Source organism: Phasianus colchicus, chromosome 6 (genome assembly GCF_987193195.1).
Source record: "Phasianus colchicus chromosome 6, bPhaCol1.hap1.1, whole genome shotgun sequence".
Classification (NCBI taxonomy): Eukaryota; Metazoa; Chordata; class Aves; order Galliformes; family Phasianidae; genus Phasianus; species Phasianus colchicus.
Genome location: NC_143441.1, coordinates 30,987,056 through 31,008,084, shown reverse-complemented (window position 1 = coordinate 31,008,084; position 21,029 = coordinate 30,987,056). Strand labels below are relative to the sequence as shown.

The following is a 21,029-nucleotide window of genomic DNA, read 5'->3' as shown; positions in this document are numbered from 1 at the left end:
GAAGTCCCTCGACTACAAGGAAGTGCTGGCTGGCTGCTGGGGAAAGGTCAGTGTCAGCTGGCAATGTCAATAAAAGCCGGGCCTATCACCTGATCACAGAAGGGGTAATACTGCCCAGTGCCCCAAAGTGATACAGGTATGAGAAGGCACATGATAGTAACTAAAGCTAGAAAAAAATCAATGCTTTCTAATTACCTTAGAGAGGTAAACAGTAGGGAAGGATGACCAGTGAAAGTGAGCAAAAGCCCACAGTATTGGCAGAATGGTGTGAAAGGATGGTAAGGACTCACAGCAAACATCTCCAGTACTTTTTCTATCCAGGCCTTTTCCTTTCCCCTGCTGTAAGAGTTTATCTAGCTATCAGCTGAGGAAGACAACTCTTTAACAATCTCACTGTAAGAAAGTAGATGTGATTGTAACCCCATGAAAAGTAGGAAAACTTCCAAACATGAGAGATTTTTTCAAGTCTCCAAGAAGAAGACAGTGTTAGAAAGATATGATTGTTATGAAATGCATCTTGATGTTACTCTGAATAATTAATGGTGGCAAAAGACTCTTTGGCTACAGTTGTTCTGGAAGTATTACTTACTAGTATTGTTGGCCCATCAACAAACATATGAAGTACCACTCTTCTCTGAGCCCTCTAAAAGCCATTAGAGAAAAGCTCTACAAAATGTCACTGCATCATTTCTTGCCTTAGACAGTACAGTTTACTCAGACAGGGAGATCATTATTAGGTTGTGGCAACTGTACATTGATAAAATCAAAATTTAATTTTTTTTGTGATAAACAACTGGACATAATGTAACAGAAATTCTCTCAAAAATTTAATATTGATTTCCAGGAAGACAATTTTCTTCAAAATAAAATGTGAAATAATTTTACAGCATGTAAACTAGAAAGACATTTTTCTTCAACAGCTGCATTAATATACCCATATGAATATAAATAATCTGTTTAATCACTTAAATATTAAGCTCCCACCTGTCATTTTCATTTACAGTTCAGTAATTACAAGCACATTAAAAGTTACTATGCTAGAGTCATTCTTTGTCCTGGTCTGAATGCTGACCCAATTTGTCCTTTCCTCTTGGGATTCTGAAAATTATTGTACCTGGAAACAGTAAAAGACAGCAGCATATTAGTCTGAAATCCTTTTGTCTGCATATGCCCCCAAAATACACAGTAATGCAGCACAGAACTATCAATGTTCAATTATATTTTGACTGAAATGAAGAGCACCTGTTTTCTCAGACCTGCAGCCCTGGAGGAGTTTTCATCCACTACTCTGACTCAGGCAAAGCAGACCACAAATCTCTTTCTTTTAATTACTATTATTCTAAAATTATATATATACTTTAATTATTACTATTTAGAGAGGAATAAAGAAAAGTGGACAGGGTGGTACTGATTCCTAGAAATTCTCTCATTCTCCTTTCCTTATCTCTGATCCCTGCTGTTAAGATCTGCTTGTCCATGTAACACCTCAGGTAGACCACACCTTAACTCCCAAGTCCAAAAAACATCACGGACTGTTTTGCTGCCACTCTTCAGCTTTTTCACTCCAGTCATTTTCAAGTTTAATGGACATGTTCTCATTTTCAGTATGTCTTCTCTTTTGCAAATTATTTTCCTTTGGGAACATATATAACGAGGACTCAAAGCATCATACCTCTTCCCAAATACAGTAGTTAATAGAGGTCACTAGTGAAAGTCATAACCCAGCAATTTGAAAACATGGACTGCTACTCAATGGGAACAGGCAGGACCCGGCTTTACGTTTTAGAGAATCAGAATCCTCTTTATACTGGTATAGCTTTTAACGTAATAAAAGGGGTTTGGGGTCTGGGATTAGAATTTCTAGGTTCCACTTTAATAAAAACAATAAAAGACACCCACACTGTTAAGATAATTTCCTCTTTCTATTGTGTAGCTTGGTATTGGTGAAAAGAAAACTGCTGTCAGAAACCACTCAATTTCCATGCCATTCACCACATAGATTATCATTAATAACTGATGAATAAGAAATATGGAAAGACCAAATCTCCACTTAAGCTCACAATTAATAATAAAAAATATTATGCTTACAGTTCAGTAAAATTCTTCCAGTCATCTTGGCTAATGGATGGTCTTATACCCTCAAGAGCAGTCATCAGATGGGACTGGGTAATAATTAAAGTGTTCTTGGCAAGCACAGACTGATTAAGGGTGCTATCCTCCTGGAAAACAGAGCCATGAACAAACAATGAGAAATTACCAGTAAAAGGACCCACTGCCATGAGTATCAGTAACTCTGGACCCTTCCCATTACACATTATAATTACAATTACTGCTTCCCCCTACATTAGTAACACATGCATGGCTTATTTTCCTCAAACTAGGTATCACTTATCTTTGTTATTTTTAATAACAGGAATATAAAATAAAAGGAAATAAAAGAAAGTGCTAAGACTAAATATTACAAAAAACTGCCATACTCCATTCTTGCTTTTGTAATTGGCTTTGATAGCATTGATTTCTGTCCTCAGGTGCTCTATTTGCTGCTCCTGGTTATTTTCCAGTGAGTCTTCTTGGGAGACTGTTCTAAGCATTGAAGGTTGTGATGATGCTGTGTCTCTCTGAGAGATGTTGGTAAAATCGTGAGTTATAGAGTTTGGTCCAGACAAACACAAAGAGCTCTAAATTGATCACAAAGAGAAACACATTAACTTATTATGGATCCAAAAGAGCAGCTCAAACATTAAGATTTAGCTAACTTTCCTACCAACTTCATTCAGTATAACCTTGCTCCCACCAGAAAAAAAGTACTTTCTCTCAAAAATATTACGCAACCTTTTATATAGACATAGAAGAAAGAACAAGTTTGGAAACGAAGTGTTTCCCCTTCAGAAAGAAATCTAAACATTTTGCAACAGCCTTTTTTTTTTTTTAAAAAAAAAGCCTAGTAAATACATAGCTCTTTTTATGTATGAAAATCAGTGGTTCTGAAATCTGAGGTAGTTCATGCAGTTAGCTTCAAAATGACATTCCATTTTTTATCACCTCCAAATTCTCTGTGCACTGGATAAAACAAGCAACTTCAAAGTTCCAAAGTTTTGAAAGATGAAAGTCCTTTTTTTTCAGTTAAAAATCAAGCAAACAAAGACCGCTGTTTCAGTAATAAACTTTGGAAGGCAACAAGGCATTAGACCAGGTAGTAAGACCTGGTATGAATACAGTTGGCCTGATAATAAAGCACTAAGCAGTATTTTGGGATTTTGATTTAAAAGTTCTTCAAAGTTGTAGAGAAATCCATATTGTGTTCTGTCAGATGGAATCTCCCACTCTGGTTCCCACACTGAACCCACAAGGCATAGGATGAAGACAGTTCGAAGGACAAAGCAGACATAACTGTATTTATTAAACCTTGTAGTTTATTTCCTGCTTCACAATTGATAATTTTTAGAGAATTCAAAATATCGAGAATGTGATTTACCAGTTCTGAAGGACTTCCATTTCCTAGCTCTGATTCATAAGAGCTTCCAAAATAAAGACGATACATGTTGGATCTTGGATCTTCAGGAAGCAACTCAGACATATCCAAAGAAATAAGAGATTGCTCAGGTGCTGCTTCTCCATCTATTGCTGAGTCATCTGAGCCACTGCTATGGTTTAGAAAAACCATGGAAGACAGACTGAAGTCACTATCAGAACTAGAACCAAAATCCTGTGACAAAGAACAGAGCAGAACGTTTACAGTTGTTAACTCACAGTTAATTGCCATCTGTAAGGCATTAAAATATTTCATGTGTAGCCCAAACAAAAGTATTGATTTGAATTTGTTTCTAGCAATTCTTCTCTTGGAATATGAGCTCCCCTTGCTTTCATGCCACTAAACCCATGTTTCCTTTAATCTCCAAGTAGTGGAAGCCATGCCTGCCCCTTTCCAGCTAGAGCAAGACAAGCATTAAAAATATGATGGCATGCAGCTGAACAGAAGTTAGAAGAGGAAAGGAGTCATTTACAAGGGATAAAAACTTACAGTGGGATCCTGTACCTTATATTAAATATGGGTATTATCTGAAGGGGTCTTCCAGAGTCTAGCTATTACCATCCTCTTTCCACACCTCCCCTAACCTCAGATCACATTAAAACTGTCAGAGTTCCCCGTAAAACCCACCAGTTCCTTGCTTCCTCCATCACTGCAATTGTGTCACTTCAGAACGGAATTTGCTAGATACTCTTTGAAAGCTGTAAGTGATCCCTCCTGTTGGTCTATCAGTCATTTCTCACAACAACAATAAAGAGATTTGGCTAAAATAAATCTGTTTTATATTAAACGCTTCTCACAAAAATTAAAGAAAAATTCTTGTCTTTAAGAAGTATTTAAAAATAATTTGTTACATTATTCTCACATGATACCATACACAATAAGATTTTAATTCTTATTAAACAGTTTTGCTGAAAACACAATGGATAGAACTAACCCCTTCAAACAAACCAGCATAGAAATATAAAGAGACAATCTTTTATATCTGTATTATTTACCTGTGTTAAACCTGAGCTTAAATTATGTATTGCCTCTAACTGAGCATTGTATAATAAAGCTTTTAGGTCAGCCCCTGTGAAGTGCTCTGTTTTTGCAGCCAAATACTCAAGGTCCACATCATTTGCCAAGGACAGAGAATGACTGAGAGCTTTTAAGATTTCACAGCGTGAACTCTGTAAAGAAAGAAAAAACAACACAACCAAGAAACTATCAGTAAAGCAACTTGTTATTTTCCTTCTCCTCTTGTAGAGAGTGCTTTGTCTCTGTCATAAGCAAATTCCTGTTTGAGGGAGGAATTATCTTCTTTAAAGATACTACCCTAATAATAGTACATCTTGGATACACTGAATAATAATCAAACTTTAAAACTGGCATGATTTCTGTTACCTTTTCCTGACAAGGTTAAGAGAAGCTGTACCAAACACAGTATAGAACACAGAAATATATTCCTCTAAATACCCATCCAATATCTGAGATTTTCATATGTGTCATATAAACAAAATATGAAGCTGGACACTGCTAGTCATATTTTCTTTTGCATAGAGAAATATGATGGAAGTAGCAAGTACTTCCATTTACTTGAAGGATCATATTCTAAAACAGAATTTAAAAAGGAAGAAGTCAGAATATATTTGCATTCTTGGCATGCAGGAACATCATTATGTACATTTAAAAATGACATGATGTGGCATTTGTTAAGCTTTCCAATTAATCTGAAAATGAACAGCACAATTATAATATAAAATGGGAAACCAAAGACATGCCTTGTACAGCCTTAAAGGCCCGATCCAAAATGAACTAAAAAAAATTCCCTTCCTAGATAGTGACACGCCTGACTTAAAAGAACTTGTACATTCGAAATCAAATGTGAGTAAAGGGTGAAATCAGCAAGAATTCAGAATAAAAATGCTCTGAAAATTTCAGATAATCAAAGGTTGGGAATACCTTTGGGTTCACCACCTCAAGCAAACAGCAGAGACATTGGGATTTTAATTCATTGGAAGATGCAAGATTATAAACATGACCCTGCAACTAATTTCTGCAGAATAGTTTACTGCTACAGAATTTTTTTATTTTATTTATTTATTTTTTTAAATAGGTTACAATCACTGGAATATGATTTGATTCTTAAGACTGTGACAAACATTCTTGTTTTGCCTCAGTTTTATACCAGTGTATTGGCACGATGAGTGAATTTTTACATACAAAAGCAGCTGTGCAACAGACCCCAGTTTAGCCAGATTTGAAATATAAAGAAATGGAGATTAACTGAAGCCCAGTAGTTTCCCAGTTTTCCCGGTTTGTCAAGTAAAACATTTCCTTTTCTCACCAGATCTGGAGGAGGACAGTACAGGCACTTATCCAGTCGACCTGGTCTTAACAAAGCAGGATCAATCAAATCTGGGCGACTAGTAGCAGCTAGCACATAAACACCTTTGGAAAACATGAAGAAAATATCATTAACGCCTGCTGAACATCTGTGCAAGGAGGGAAGGAGACACAGATGAATTTTCACCTTGTAAACCTTCCACACCGTCCAACTGAGTCAATAGTTGATTAACCACTCGGTCTGTAACTCCAGTGTTGTCATGACCTCGGCGAGGAGCAATGGAATCAAACTCATCAAAGAAAACAATGCAAGGTTTGGCTGCTTGAGCTCTTAAAAACAAATAACATTCAGTTAAATATAAGTAGAGAATAAAAAAAACTCATCTCCTGTAAAAGTCAGAGGTTCTGAAGAATTTGTTTTCTACAGGATCACTGCTCATTTTTATGATGATGATCTCCTCAGTTCTCCCTTTCTGAAGTATTCAATTGTGTTAATGCACATGAAAGCTTTAAAATTCAACCACTTCAGATGTGGTCTTGAATTATATAAATACAGTATAAAGACTGCCTACACTGCAACCTACAAGAGAAGCAAAGGCTATGAAGAATACATTTACATCAGTAAGCACTGAGGCTCAAATTAGGGCATATTTGTTAAAACAAAACTATTGGCACCAAGGATCTCAATACCAAGTCTACTTTGACTCTGTACTGTATTCATTGCTAAGCACTCTAAAGTGGAGAGAAATATGAAAATCAACTTCAGAAGTGCACCCTGATCTCAACTTCTTAGAAAAGTTCCTAAAAGATGATGTTCAGATCTTGGCAACCTATTGACCCCCTTTTTGGCACAAATGATTTGATTACTGTATCTCTCTGAGAACAAAATCATTTCACAGTGCTTCAACTAATAGAATCTACTGATAACATCAGAAATCTGCACAGAGCCAACCTGTTAAAGATATCTCGAACCGCTTGTTCACTTGCTCCAATATATTTGCTGAGCAGCTCTGGTCCCTGAAGGAGGGAAAAGAACATATGTGTTACACATTTTTGGCTTTAATTTGTCATTTAACATCAGTATTGCTTTTGCATACTGGAGTGAGGTAAGTTGTAACCAAGAGAATGCCAGCATTCCAACTATATTCCAATGTAGCACAGTATGTATTATTGTACCACAGGTAACAATTTACACTGCATTTTGAAAACACATTTAAAATGTATTGCCCAACTTCTGGTCCCATGGAACCAAAATTCAGGATTTGTTTTTATTAATAAGATGGGCAACTAAGACAATCCAATTGAAGTTTATTATTCTGCTTAATGAAAAATTATTAAAAAAAGAAACAAACTCAGTCATAAAACTGTGAAGCTCCAGAAAGTCAGATGCTTTGAAATTCACAGACACTCTCTATTTTTGATGAGTTTTTAACTTTGGTATTTAGCCTTTACAAGCACCTACTCACAGCTATCATACCGAGCTATTTAATTCAGTTAATCAAATGAATCAATCAATTTTCTTCTTACTTTGACACTGATGAAATTCATTCCACTCTCTCGAGCAACTACTCCTGCTAACAGTGTTTTTCCTGTTCCAGGTGCTCCATAGAGCAAGACTCCTGATCTCTGTCGTATAGGCAGGTTCGCAAATAATTCTGGATACTGGAAAACACCACCAAACAAGACACGTTATGAAACAGGCAATTATTCCACAGTGTACTGAATAATCACTAGTGTTTGGTTTTTGAAGGATACGGTGAAAGAGTTCCCTGGCAGCTGAAAATACTTGAAGACTGGGAAGACAGAAAAGCAGCTTAAAAAGCCATTTTTGTCTTCCTTCTGTCAAATATTGTGCTGCCTCTTAAAAATCATAACTGTTCTACTAACAAAATGTACAAAGTTCACGTAACTGGTTTAAAACTACTGCATACCTTTGCAGGTAACATGATGGTATCCATGAGTATTTGCTTCACATCTTTTAAGCCACCTATCCTATCCCAGCCAATGTCCTTAGGTTTATGCAGGCTGACATTTCTCAGAGCTAATGGAGTGAAATCTTTTAAAGCTTTCTGAAAATCCACAGTCGACAGATTCAATTCTGCTTTAAAGGAAAAAAACAAACAAACAACAACAACAAAAAAACATATAACCTAAGAGTAACAAATTCCTCACAATATGTAACAGTTAAATGTGAAACAAAATTTGGCTTTTCATTTATGTATTCTAAAAAGTTCTGGATAACAGAAGTTAGAATACGAAATAGAGATTTTCAAAGTGAACATACCACCATGTTGAAATGCATTCTGGTTGGAAATACAGGCATGAATGGCACGATCAACCAGCATAGTAAAATCTCGAGCAACAAAACCTTCTGTTTCTTTTGCAACATACTGGAGATCAAGATCGGAGAGCTTCTTTACATCACAGTTCAGTTTGTTTTTTATTACAGAACAGAGCACTTCACATCTTTGCTTCTGAAAAACAGAATTGGGCAGGAAGCATATGTTCAGTTTTCAGTTGACGTGGCTTTCAGAAATGCAGAAAGCAAATAAGTATTAGTTATCTCAAACATCACTATCGTGGAATCTTCAAATGACAAAATCTGAGTAAGCACAAAAATGAACTAAAGATAGCTCTTCAGCTGAACTTCAAGAAATTCACCAGTTTTACAAATTCAAAGGTTTGCACTGCCAGTTATCTTAAATCTAGCAATAATAACAAAACAAACTCCCACCCTCCACTTTCTACTGTTTCACACCATTCTGTTTCATAAGAAAAATGAACATATTTTCCTTTGTGCTGAACATACTGGATGTGAAATAGATAGTGTTAGATAAAAATACAACAAATAATTTGATATCTTTTGAAAACCTGACTTTTCCACTGGTGCCTCATCCTTATTCATTTATTAGTATTAAAAAACCCACAACAAAACACCAGCACCCAAGCAAGTAGGAACTACTTGTGTTAAACACCAATCAGTTGCCATAACCACATCACATCACAAGAGTCTACTGCCACCTGCAATTAAGTGACACTGTTTATTCTTCCCTCTTTCCTTTTTAATGTTCCAAAAGGGACTATATTCAAATAAAATATAATTAATATAGAAAAATAATCCCAAACCTGCTCATAAAATTTACTTTTAATAACATTTTAACATGTAATTACCATTATGTTAGCATATACATACTTATTCCTCCAAGAGGCATAAAAAAACCCCAACAATAACACACTAAAGCTTTGTCTCATTTATCTAACTGTAGTGACCTTACATGTTCTTTCAAAGTTGCTTCTCTAGAATTCCCTTACAGGTAACAAGGGAACATCTCACCTATCTTGGACAGCCTAACTTGTTTTAGGTTGAATTGAACCATCCTCTGAATACATCTTTTTTCTCTCCACTGAATACATCTTTTTTCTCCAGTAAGACCAACTGGGAATTTTTATTGGCTTACTTTCCAGCTTTATAATGTCACACAGGAGTGCTGGGCTATCTAAGTATCATTAAATACTTTCTAAGATATACAGGTTTCTCCTCATCCCCCAGAGTAACTTACAATTTCTGTAGCTGCAGGGGAGGCAAACAACACTGTAATCAAATTAATAAATGCCTGAGTTTACCTGATCTGGTGACTGGATACGTTTGAAACACTGAAATATATGAGTTCCTTGAGCTGAAACCAGGGAAGGATGTAGAGCATGTTCAGACTGACTTGTAGCAATTAATGCAATCAAACTCCCCAGGGAAATAACTTCTTTTATCAGATCTTTCAAAACTAAACAGAAAAGACATTGCTGAAGGAATTGCAAAAAACAAAAAGATTCTATATTTGATTATATACATTATATACAATGCAAATAAAAAGCATTAAAGATATATTTAAAAGTATTTTCTTTATTCTTCCTATGTTTAAAGGCCCTTTTTTAACAACAAAATAACAAAACCAAGCCAAATTAAAACAATGAAAATCCCCCAAACATCCCAACCAAACAATACAATTATTTTTTCTAGGACAGTATATTCCATTACTAAATGCCATCAAAAGTGCTGTTTAAAAGTTAAATTTTTGCAAAGTAACTGATGATGTCTACAACAGGATTTAAAACATTATTTTTCTATGCTATAAACTCCACTCTAAAAACATTCCACACTGTTCAGAGGCAATAATGCTAGAGACAGAATGTCCAGCTAACATGTACAACTGAGGTGCCAGAAATCCTAGGTTGCATTACACTTTTATCCAGATACAGGTAGTAGAGCATTACCATAAGCAAGTCTACTGCTCTGAACTGTTTCAGGGCTGTTCTCATGCTCTGGTGTAGGAGGTACTCCAACAATGTGATCAAGGTCATCCATTAAAATAATGGATGGTTGTCTCCATGACGCCTCTAAAAAAGCTTCTTCCACATTTTTCCTTATGTTTCCTAATCTTTTTCCTATAAGATAAATGCATTTTAATGACAAAACATAACAGGAAAAAAAAAGAACAGACTAGCATATCTTGCTCAGGTAGTATTCCAATACTTGGATTCAGTTACCTTACATATGCTCCTATAAATCCAGACACCTATTTTAAAGCAGAAACAACATGAGGCTATGCGTTCTATCAAAAACCTACTTTCACTAGCACAGGCATTCTCTAACACTTAATTTTTAATGTTTGTTCCAGCTAGCACAGCTGAAGAAACACACAGCTGATCCTGTCACTTTCTCCTCATTTGTAACATCTTAAAATAAACGTGCAAGAGTGGTTTGAATGCAGTGATGGTATGAGGGACAGAAGCTGGCAGACACAAAAAAAGCTTCCTTGCAAAAGGAAATTTAACAATAAAACAGAAAAATTAGATTAAATGCAGTAACTTCATAATTACAGTTCTTTGTCATACAGCAATTGTTTGAGAAAGAAACAGGTATTATCATACCTCTTAAAGCTTTGCAATCAATTACTTCTACATGAGCATCCAATCTATCAAATGCTTCTTTGCAGATGGCCTTTGCTAATGTTGATTTTCCACTTCCCTGTAAAAATAAAAGTGAGCTAATGCAAAAGTTATGCTAAAGCAGAAGAACTATTTGCTTCTGTTTCTGAGGAACTTCTATCAAAACACACATCAGCTAAGCTGGGAGGAGTGTGAGCACTTTGCTTTTACAACTCAGAAGCCTACATTTATTCCATCTCTGCATCACTTGGTAGAGACTGAAGCCATGGGCTGAAAAAAGCCTAAGTCAAAATTGGAGTGGGTACATCCACTACAAACAGTGCTGTGATTCCACTTTTTCACTGTTGTCTTTATTATGATGGAATGTGGTGTTAAATTCCACCACGAGAGACAAAAGAAAAATCAGAGCATTAGCTATACTGACATTTTATGTTAGTTAGAAAATAAGAGAAAATACTGTATTCTTACTTTCAAATATTTCAGAGACAAGAAGCAGCTATTATATAAACACAACGTAGATTAATGACCTATGGAAATAAACTGAAATTGTATTGCTATCAATCTTTATATATGTATATAGATGGATATATGTGTGTGTATATACATAAAACACACAGACGTGTGTGCGTGTATATACACACATACACACACTAAATGTGAATATATAACATAATATGACATACACAATGTTTTACTGTGTCAACTCTGTTCAGCCAACTGCTTGTTTTTCAGCTTGTTCTTTAGTTCCTCGAATTTGCATGGTAACAAAGAGAACTAATGAAAACAGTTCTGTAACTATGGAAAACCAGTGAGGAGAGTTTGCAAGTACAAAGCAGTAGAACACCTACCTTTCCCCCTGTGAGAAGCACCCCTCCACTTCGCAGTCCCACAGCGATACCAGCCAGCTTTTGAGATAAAGGACGACCCAAAAGACTGTGGCTTATATGTTCAAAAGACGACACTCCTAATTTGTCCACTCCCCTGAACAGCACATAAAACATTAAATGGCCTAAAGTAGCATCAGCGCACATGATGTAAATAGTAATAATCGTAGTATGGTGAGGTTTTGATGTTGATTATGCAAAATAACTCATATTTTCATAACTCAATCTGAAAAGACAGCACCTTTATTCTATAGAGGTAACACAGGGGGCACAGACAATGCAGATTACCCCTGCTGTTGAACAATTAATCGCTCAATGTACATCACCCTAGCAGGAGGCGGGTCTCAGACAACAGAGCTAACTTCAGCTGTTGGGGTTTCACCTTGTTGCAGGTCCAAGTAACAACCTACTAAGGGATCTAACAAATTGGTAAAACATGGTGCACATCTGGGTCAGATAACTCAGCCTTTCAGAAATAAAGCAGCACATAGTTCATTTGCAGACATCTTTATCCTTCACCTGTCTTAAATCTTTGTGTCTTTTGACACAACAGTGCTCCTTTCACCAACAGCAAGGCTATCTGTTTTGTATTTTGTATTGTACTGTGAAAAACAAAATGAATAAATACAACTTGTTTTTTTTTTTTTTTTTTTTTTTTTTTACATTCCTACCCTACTATGCTAACCCCTGGTCAGCTCTAATTGCCTCTTCTAAGCTGCCTTTCAAAATGCCAACAGCATAGTAAACAGCATGCTACCACAAGTCTCTCAAGTCCCCTCTTTCCCAACTCTACTTCAAGTTTACTATACAGTACCACTGTTTGCCCTCATACAAATGACAGCAGCATTATGATAGGAACAGCTGAGCCTGACACAAGCCAAAGTACCAAATGATGCAGAATCATGCTGTAAGATCTGCCTCAATTTAAAAAAAAAATAAAAATCACTTTCACTAATATTCTTTTTCATTAATTCCCATTCCCTCATGCATTTTCTACTATGAAGATGTCTCACCCTAAATGGTTTAGTCTTTTGTAAGGAAGGTTTCTGTCTATATCACGCGTAGGCAGTTGGCTGTCATCATCAGCTTTTTGAGTTAGAGGATGTAAAAGAACCTACAACAAAGAAAAATGTTAGTACTTAACATTAAATACAGCCACAAGAGAAGAGTATAGAAGTAACTACCCTTTTTTGGAACCTTTATAAATAATCTATAATATAATCTAGCGTTTACAATGATGTAAACTGGGACTAGGATAAGTGCTGTTTTATGTCAGACTATGCAGCCCATCACATCTCATATCTTTCCCCACCATTAACTGTTCCTTTTACTGTATCCTCCTTGTTGTGCTGGCATCAACACCCGTGAGGCAAGATGATCAGTCAGACACGGAAACTGATTTGGTTGAAACACCTGGCTTTTTTCACAGTCTAGTTTACCAGAGAGCAAGTATGAAAAGCTGAACTATCAAATGGGACTAATTGCAAGGTTCACGGGCTGGAACAGCTTGGTAGGTGATGCTGTTAACAAATGCACATTGTCCTTTCACCTTAACACTGGTCACTCTTACCATTTGTGGAAGACTTCTCTATTTCTCAAATACCGATAGAAATAAAGCTCTTCTACTTTTGCTCAACAGGAACTCTTAACTTTGCAGAAAAAAAATCTATACTGAACAGCCAAAACAGGACATCTTAATTCTCTGCCAGTTTAAAAGTTAAAAAAAAAAATTATCCTACTATTACAACCATTACCCTGGAGTCAAGAACATTGGCTCAACCCGCATTATTAATAGAAACCCTAATCCCAATCTTTTAAATTTTCTGAGAAAGGAAAAAAGGCACAAGCTATATAAAAGAGAAAGCAGAAATAAAGTTTAAAGAGGCATTGTCTCATCTTTATAGAATCAGCTCCTGTTCATTTAAACTCATCTTACAGTGGTTCAGGGACTAAGAGAAAACGTAACTATGCATAAGGATGGGATGTTCAAGCCTGGGCAATACTGACTTCCCTCTGCTCTGATTTTTCTGACAGCTTGATGCAGACTATGAAAGTCAATGACAAATAAATTTTTTTCCAGGCATGCCTGGAATCTTACCAGTGCCTCAGGCTGCAAAATAACACAAAGAATGCAGGTATAACTTAATGAACAAACCAACAATTATTTAAAATGCTACATATAATTTACTTGTAACCAAATATAACAATTTTAATTACTTGATACCTGATACTATGGGATATTTACTTGTATATTAGTCTTCTGCAGCAAACTGGGACTCAGTATAAAAGTATTCTCAGACTTATCTTCTTCGGTGTGCATGTGATCCATTACACTAAGGACAAACTCCTCCACTCCTGTAAAAACAGAAGGTTCAACCACTAAAATTCCTAATAATTTCAACTTTTATTCTTCACAAGATGAAATATTAATATATTCAGAAATACTAAATATACTCCAAAATGAAATAATTAAAGAAGTTAATCATTATTAAAATATAGTTCATGTTTACAGTTCCAGTGTGAAGAGATATGTTACATTAAATGGTGTACAGAGAGATTAAAAAAGGTATATTGCCTAAATAAAATTCCTAACGGACAGTTAAGATTGGTACATGGTCCTTACCTTCTTTAATATGCAGATGTATGCAGTTTGTGCTTGTCATTATCCATGGAAGATCCTCAGTAGCAGAATCCTTCAGCCAAGCACTGAAAGCACATTTAACATCATCTTCACGTGTATCTTTATGCTACATAGGAAAACAGAGACAAAAAGGGACATGAAACAAGGTATTACTATGACTATTCTCCTTCCATGCATAGACCACTTGATTCTCTTATAGTAGCAGAGAGTTGGAAGAAGACGAACAGTCTTATTTATTTGGAAATTAACACTATGCCAACAATTCTGTCATTTCTGTCACCTGCTCTGTAGAAAGCAACTGCTGCTTTGCTACTTTGCCTTTGCTATGGCAACAATTGACTCTTCCACCACCTTTAACAATTTTATCTTTGGAATACTGATGTAAGGCACAAAGAAGTTTGTTCTTTTATTTATCTATATTGCAAGATCCAAAAGCACTACTCAGCTTCTGGGTTTGAAACAGTGCCAGGTTACCACCAACAACCTGTCACTAACTCTGGCTAGGCACTATATCCACCTTTCCTGTACATCCTGCTTCCTAATTAATTCCTAGCCTAATTAAAAAGAATATGCATCTTCTCCTTATTAGCACGTGTCCCTCAATGCCAATATCTTTTTCCATAAGCAAGACACTTTCACAATTTGAAAACTCGAAGACTCCATGATTTAAGAGGTGCTACACAGTATTTGATCAATGGATTGAGGAAACAAGGAGTAAAAGTTTGGAGGTTCTACCTCCTTCACCCACTGTGATCTCCATCATGTCCTTTAAATAGAAAAATTTTAGAGGTAAGATGCAGAACTATTTGAAGTACTTACCAAATGCAAGACAAAGTTCAACAACTTAAGTATCAGCGACCAAAATACAGAATAATATTACTAGATAAGCTTTGTTAGATCATTGCATTTTCTTGATTTCAGTGACTTACAAAGGAAAAATAACAAACAAATTCCTTTGGAAAGCAGTCATACATGATAGACATCTTCCACTTATCATGTAACACAAACAAATTCAACATTAAAAAAAAAAAAAAAAATACAACAAAAAAACCCAACACAGACAACTTTGACCAGAGCAAATTATTTTTTGCCAACCTATGAACAAATACATGACCAAGAATATCAACTCACTAAGTTCTGTTTGGGTTGCAGTCTAAGAGATATAGGAATTTTAGGAATAGATTCAAGTGACTTAATTCGGACTGTTGAATGCATTTCAATTCGTAGCTTTTTTCTCAGGTCATCTGGAATCTGAAATATTTAAAATAAAAGCAAAGAAAAAGGAAACATCAGAAAATAAAACCACTATAACATTGCATACTGAAGTACAATAACAATTTCTTCAACACCAATAGAACCTCTTGTATCCTACTTGTGAAAACACTTGCTACAGTTGACTGTCTATTAACTTTAAATAATAATAATTTTTTAAAAAAGACAAGAAGATTGAAAAAGGATTCCTCTTAATTCTTAGCATGTTGCAAGAATGCAACAGTTGGTGAATGCAATTTATTTTACATGGACAGGATGCGTATAAACAGGTTGCTATAAAGATCAAAGTTGCACACATTTTCAGTACAGACAGAAATCCAGTGTTCCTGAGCTGTACCAGTCAGTTTGCACCTTGAAAAGGAAACTACTTTTCAAATATTCTGTATTGTTTTAAATGTTTTCAGTTTGGAAATGTGTCTCAGAAATGTTTATGAAGTCTGAAAGACTTACTGGTTGCTGACATTTGGAAAACTGCTCATCTCAAATGATTTTGTGGTAAACGTTACTTCAGCCTTTTGCTCTCACTCTTGATAAAAGAGTAAGCAAATGGTGAGAAGTGTAACGCGTCCAAATAGTCAAACAGTGATTTGGAGTGTATTTGATCTATTTCTCTTGATCCTGCGTGTGTTTCCAGGAAAGAAAGAACGTAAACAGGCTGTATAGTTCTGTTAAAATAAGCTGAAATGTCAGTGTCTGCACACTGGGACTGTGTAACCCTACAGAAAACAATATATAACAGACCAAGAGATTTTAAAATGGTATAAAAGCTAATTATTTGATAGTACTGCAAGATTTTAATGAAAACTTCAACAGTATATAAAAGTACCCGTAACAATAGGATACATTATGCCATTACTTTATAGCATGATGACACCTAGAGTCCAGAGCATATTTTTTAACAATATCTGATGAAGAAACACTTCATTAAGCATTACTGAATGCACGTAAACAGAAACATTCATGTTCTCATGTATGGCTGCCAAGAAATTCTGAAGAAAATATGCACCTCCAGCAACACTGAAGGGTTTTCCCTATTTAGTGCCAAAATGCTAGGGGTGCAGAAACTCAGTGTACACTGCATGATGATAATATCAGTGAGAAGGCTTAGCAAGGCATAGCTCTAGCAATTATTATTTGTTTGACTTTACTCAAGAACCTTCTGCAAATCCTACCCCCAAACTGCACGTCAACTAGCCAGTTCTAGTTATCCAATAGCAAATATTATCCAATAAAAAGCCCCAAAAGATAGTGTGCTCAAACTGACCCAAACTCTTCCAACATGTAGGGCTTCCCCACCGTTGCCATACTCTATGACACTCTTTAGGTCTTCAAATCCATTCCAAACGATCTGAACAACAGATCCCTCACCGGACGCTTGAATGCTATTGGAATTATTTTTGTCTTGCGTACTAGTCAAATGTTTTTGCTTTTCAGATGGCACATTTTGCTTTGCTTCTTGATGACGCTGTCTGGGGGAAAGCAGCTCATTTATTTTCCCATAAGATACTACAGCATTTGGATCCAAATCAGTAAATTCTAAATTCCATGGAAAAATATGAACGGCACTGTATTTCAGAAATGCATGAAGGGCTGATGCATTCTGTACGCTGGGAGGCTGGGACTGACATACTCTAAAAATGGAATCCATGTGAATTAAGTTCAGCAGCTTGTCTTTGAAGGTGCTCATTTCATCTTTATCACACAAAGTCTTTTGTTTCTGTTCAGCCGTACGAGAGAAAATGCTCCCTATGAAATTCCACATATTTGGGAGAACATTTGAGCCAAATGTCACATTTGCATCAGCCTTACTCTGTTCAGGGACTCCTGGATTTAAGTGAGGTTGACTGGCAAAAGGCTCCTTTACAGTTTCGTCTTGCTCCATGTTATTTTTGACAAAACTCTTGAGTAAGATGTCACTTTCTGTAGAAGGCATGTCTATGATGTTTTCCTCAAGCTCACGCGCTTTCGGGCATATCAGAAGCTCTGTGCATGGTTCTAATCTCCCATAGGGGGCTGCTGGCATAAGTGTACCTGAGTATGAACAAATCAGATGAACAAATGCATCCACTCTTGCAAAACAGCTCACTCAAGGCACCACCAAGCATTCACTGTTCTTACCAATTCTGATGTAAATGTGAGTGTGGTGTTCAACCCATACAGGAAAGATGGCTTTTGGGAATACGATTCGGATCTGGTCCAGAAGATGCTTTTCAAGAGAGGGAGCGTGCAGTTCCTGGGAAAATGCGGTATCATTATAAGCTACGTACTTGTACACCTTTAAAACATGCTTGAACATAGAAGTTCTACATATTTTTGTAACACACCATTTGAAATATAAAATACAATGAAAACCCACAACATTTAGTATTTGCTTAGTAGCAGAAAAGAATAGGGAACTGTGACAACAGCTTGTATCTATATTCTCTGTCACTTGCATAAAAATGACATGAAGAGTGGAAAAGGTTTTATTACCAGTATTTCCCAATCATCTGCTGAGAGTGGTTCCACTTCTACTTGCTGACAGGAGGAGACGTGCAAACAGGGTTCCAGGAATATCTGACAGAAGTAACGTTATTTCAAAATAATTTAACTCCTTAAACACATAAAAACTCTACCTAGAAACTTCATCTAGAAAACTGGCATCTTCATTATATGTTTTCACTGCCTTGAACATAGTTCCTCTTAACCACACAAGGTAATTCATAAGCAGAAGATGGGAGTTCAGTGTGTTAGGGATGGATTACATTGCACATGCAATTCACAATATGTGAATGGAAGTGAATGAACACAGCATCCAGAGCTTTTGGATAACAAACACTAGTTTTCATCGCATATTATCAGACAACACCTCTCTGGTTCTGCAAAGAGATATATCTTTTTTAGGGAGAGTATGCTAGGAATGTAAATAAGTTAAGATAAGACACTGCTTTGAGCCAAAATAAAATTTACCACACCAGAGAAAGTGAATACATAGATACACCACACAACAACAAGGCGTAGAGTAAAACAAGAGCAGAAAAGTACAGTCTTTACACTCACACTAATTTTAAACCCCACAATCTGGATGTTGAGATATTAACATCTCATGACACAAAGTTTTGTCTGCCTCTAGGAAATTTTCCCAACTTTTTTCCAATGAAAGAATCATTTGCAAGTTAAACACACTGCCCAAGAGTAAGAGGCAAATTAAACTGCATGTTTAGAGACAGAGGATGTAGGAATATACAGTGGAAGGGAAAATAAGGGAAGAAAATTTAAACCCAAAATGAAGAAAAAAAGAAAAAAGGAAATGGCATTTCAAACCTGTTCTCCATCTGCAATGCCAAGTTTCTCTGCTAAATGCCTGTTCATCTCTGCAATATTTTCACTCCGGTGACCTCGATGCCTTATTTCCATCCAGCTCAAGTATATGGGCTCATCACCACAGGATACTTTCACAGCTTGGCCCTATGAGTTTCAGATAAATAAAATGAATTATTATCACACCAAGCAAGAAAGATTAACTGTAACCGCATAGAGAGCTGAAAGGGATTTAAAAGTGTTTTCTGGATTTTACATGCCTGTTAATACTCTGTAACAATAACCTGCAATGTTTATGATACATTAGTAAAGTGTGATTCCATTAGTGAAGACAGAAAATTTTTGATGCTGGCTGATTAGTTAACTTCTTGTTAATTGAGACTTCCCATAGAATTCTTCATGTTGCCTATCTGCACAACTCTTGTGGATTGATTACATCTTTTATACAGATTTTCACTTTTATGGCCTGTTAAGTAAGGAAACCTTTCTGCACTTCCCTTCTTCTGTATTATTCTGTGTATCTAAAGAACTGTATAGCTGCTACTTCCTAGGTATGGAAAACACATGGGCATATGACTAAATTTCTCCTGCACTCTAACATTCTCACAGATCCCAGGAGAGCTGTCACAAGCTGGGCACTATTTAGAATAAGTCACAAGTCACATCAGCTCATACCTAAATGATTACATCCATCTCTTTCAGAACCACTCGGCTATTTTCATTCCAAACTTAAGAATCTGAATACATTCATCCCATTTTCTCATTGAGACTGTTCTATGCTGCATCACTCAATCCTCACTTCCTAAGGTTTTTGAAAAAATGACTTAACTTGATGAAAACCAAGTGATGAAGACAACATATGCTGTGAATATGCCACTGATACGCTTTTTAAGATAGCAATGTTTCTATGCAGGTCATTTTCTGTACAGAATACACACAATTCACTTCCTAATAATTTCAAATATTACTCAATACTTTGGCAAGATTTGGAAACACGCCTGGTTTCAAGACTGCTTTACCAGAGTACGTAACACACCTGTGCTCACAAGGATAAAGCTTTCCTGCCATGTGTCTCACTCCTCACACAACTCTAAGTTCCCAGGGCTGTTTTAACACCCACTTACCCCATGCCTTCTGCAACCAGATTCAGCTGCAGACTGCACTTTGCTCAGGATCATCAGTTAATATAAGTGGAAGAACTCTCAGTAAGGGCGACGGAGCCCTGGAACAGATTGCCCAGGGAGGTTGTGGAGTCTCCTACGGAGATATTCAACCCATCTGGCTGCCTACCTGCACGACCTACTGTCAGGCACCTGCTTTAGTAGGGGGTTGGACTCGCTGATCTCCTGAGGTCCCTTCCCCTGTGATTCTGTGATTTAACCCCTTTAGAACATCGTGATTCAGCGTTACTTCTACCAGGGCATCAAAGCCCAACCGCCTGTATTTTGCCGACTACACGAAATAAGTAGCCTGCCACAACACGTACGCTTACGCCGGATTTCCTGCAGCAAACGTAACGCCGCGCTCAGGGCCGAATTGCGGCCGGCTGTGCGCACTACCGAGGAGAACGCGTGACAGAAGCCCGGCGCTCGGCACGGCCCCGCCCGCCCGCGTTCCAAGCCGCGCGCCCGCCAGGTCACGGCCGCAGAGCTCCCGGGGAGGGGGCGACGGGTCCCGGCCCGCGCGCAGGACGCGCACTGTCACCATAGCGACGGCGCAGGCGGCGAAAGAGGAGGGCGCCGAACGTCGCCATAGCGACGGGATGCGGTGGGGGGGCGCCGCTCTCCCACAATGCTCTCCGAACGGGGCGTCCCCCGGCCCGGTACCTGCTGCAGGCGGAGGTGCGAGGCCAGCACGGCGGGCAGGTGCAGGAAGCAGTCCCGGGTCCCGCTCAGCACGACCGTCGCCGCGGCGACTCCAGCGCCCCCTCCGCCGGGGTTGCCGCTGCCCCACATGCCGGCGGCCGGCCGGGCCGGGCCCCGCCGCCGCCGCCGCTGCTCGCCCGCCCCGCCCCGCCCCGGCGCCGAGCTGCCCGGTCGGGGGCGGCCGGGCCTTCCCGAGATTCCTTCTCCTCCCCCTGCCGCCCCCGGGACAATGGTACGACCCGCTGCCGACCAATGCGGTCGCGGCA

General features: G+C 37.6%; 1 protein-coding gene across 4 annotated transcripts; it reads right to left on the bottom strand.

Moving 5' to 3' along the window:
* Positions 1-746: 746 nt before the first annotated feature.
* PEX1 (peroxisomal biogenesis factor 1) lies at positions 747-20,900 on the bottom strand. Of its 4 annotated transcripts, none has more exons than XM_031614489.2 (24): positions 20,385-20,548; positions 18,902-19,045; positions 18,071-18,154; positions 17,717-17,831; positions 16,863-17,629; positions 15,458-15,577; positions 14,309-14,432; positions 13,931-14,040; positions 12,699-12,799; positions 11,650-11,782; positions 10,784-10,880; positions 10,127-10,297; positions 9,482-9,636; positions 8,142-8,331; positions 7,789-7,958; positions 7,385-7,519; positions 6,810-6,874; positions 6,045-6,187; positions 5,859-5,962; positions 4,528-4,701; positions 3,476-3,706; positions 2,478-2,678; positions 2,089-2,219; positions 747-1,114 (listed from the first exon to the last, which is right to left on the bottom strand). In XM_031614489.2, exons 2-24 carry the CDS (start codon positions 18,992-18,994, stop codon positions 1,033-1,035), a joined length of 3,696 nt encoding a protein of 1,231 aa, XP_031470349.2. In that variant the 5' UTR covers positions 18,995-19,045; positions 20,385-20,548; the 3' UTR covers positions 747-1,032. The 4 variants fall into 4 exon arrangements, with proteins under 4 accessions (XP_031470349.2, XP_089998923.1, XP_031470347.2 ...); XM_090142797.1 differs by lacking the exon at positions 20,385-20,548 and adding an exon at positions 20,189-20,365; XM_031614487.2 differs by lacking the exon at positions 20,385-20,548 and adding an exon at positions 20,725-20,900 and having other exon boundaries at positions 749-1,114.
* Positions 20,901-21,029: the final 129 nt, after the last annotated feature.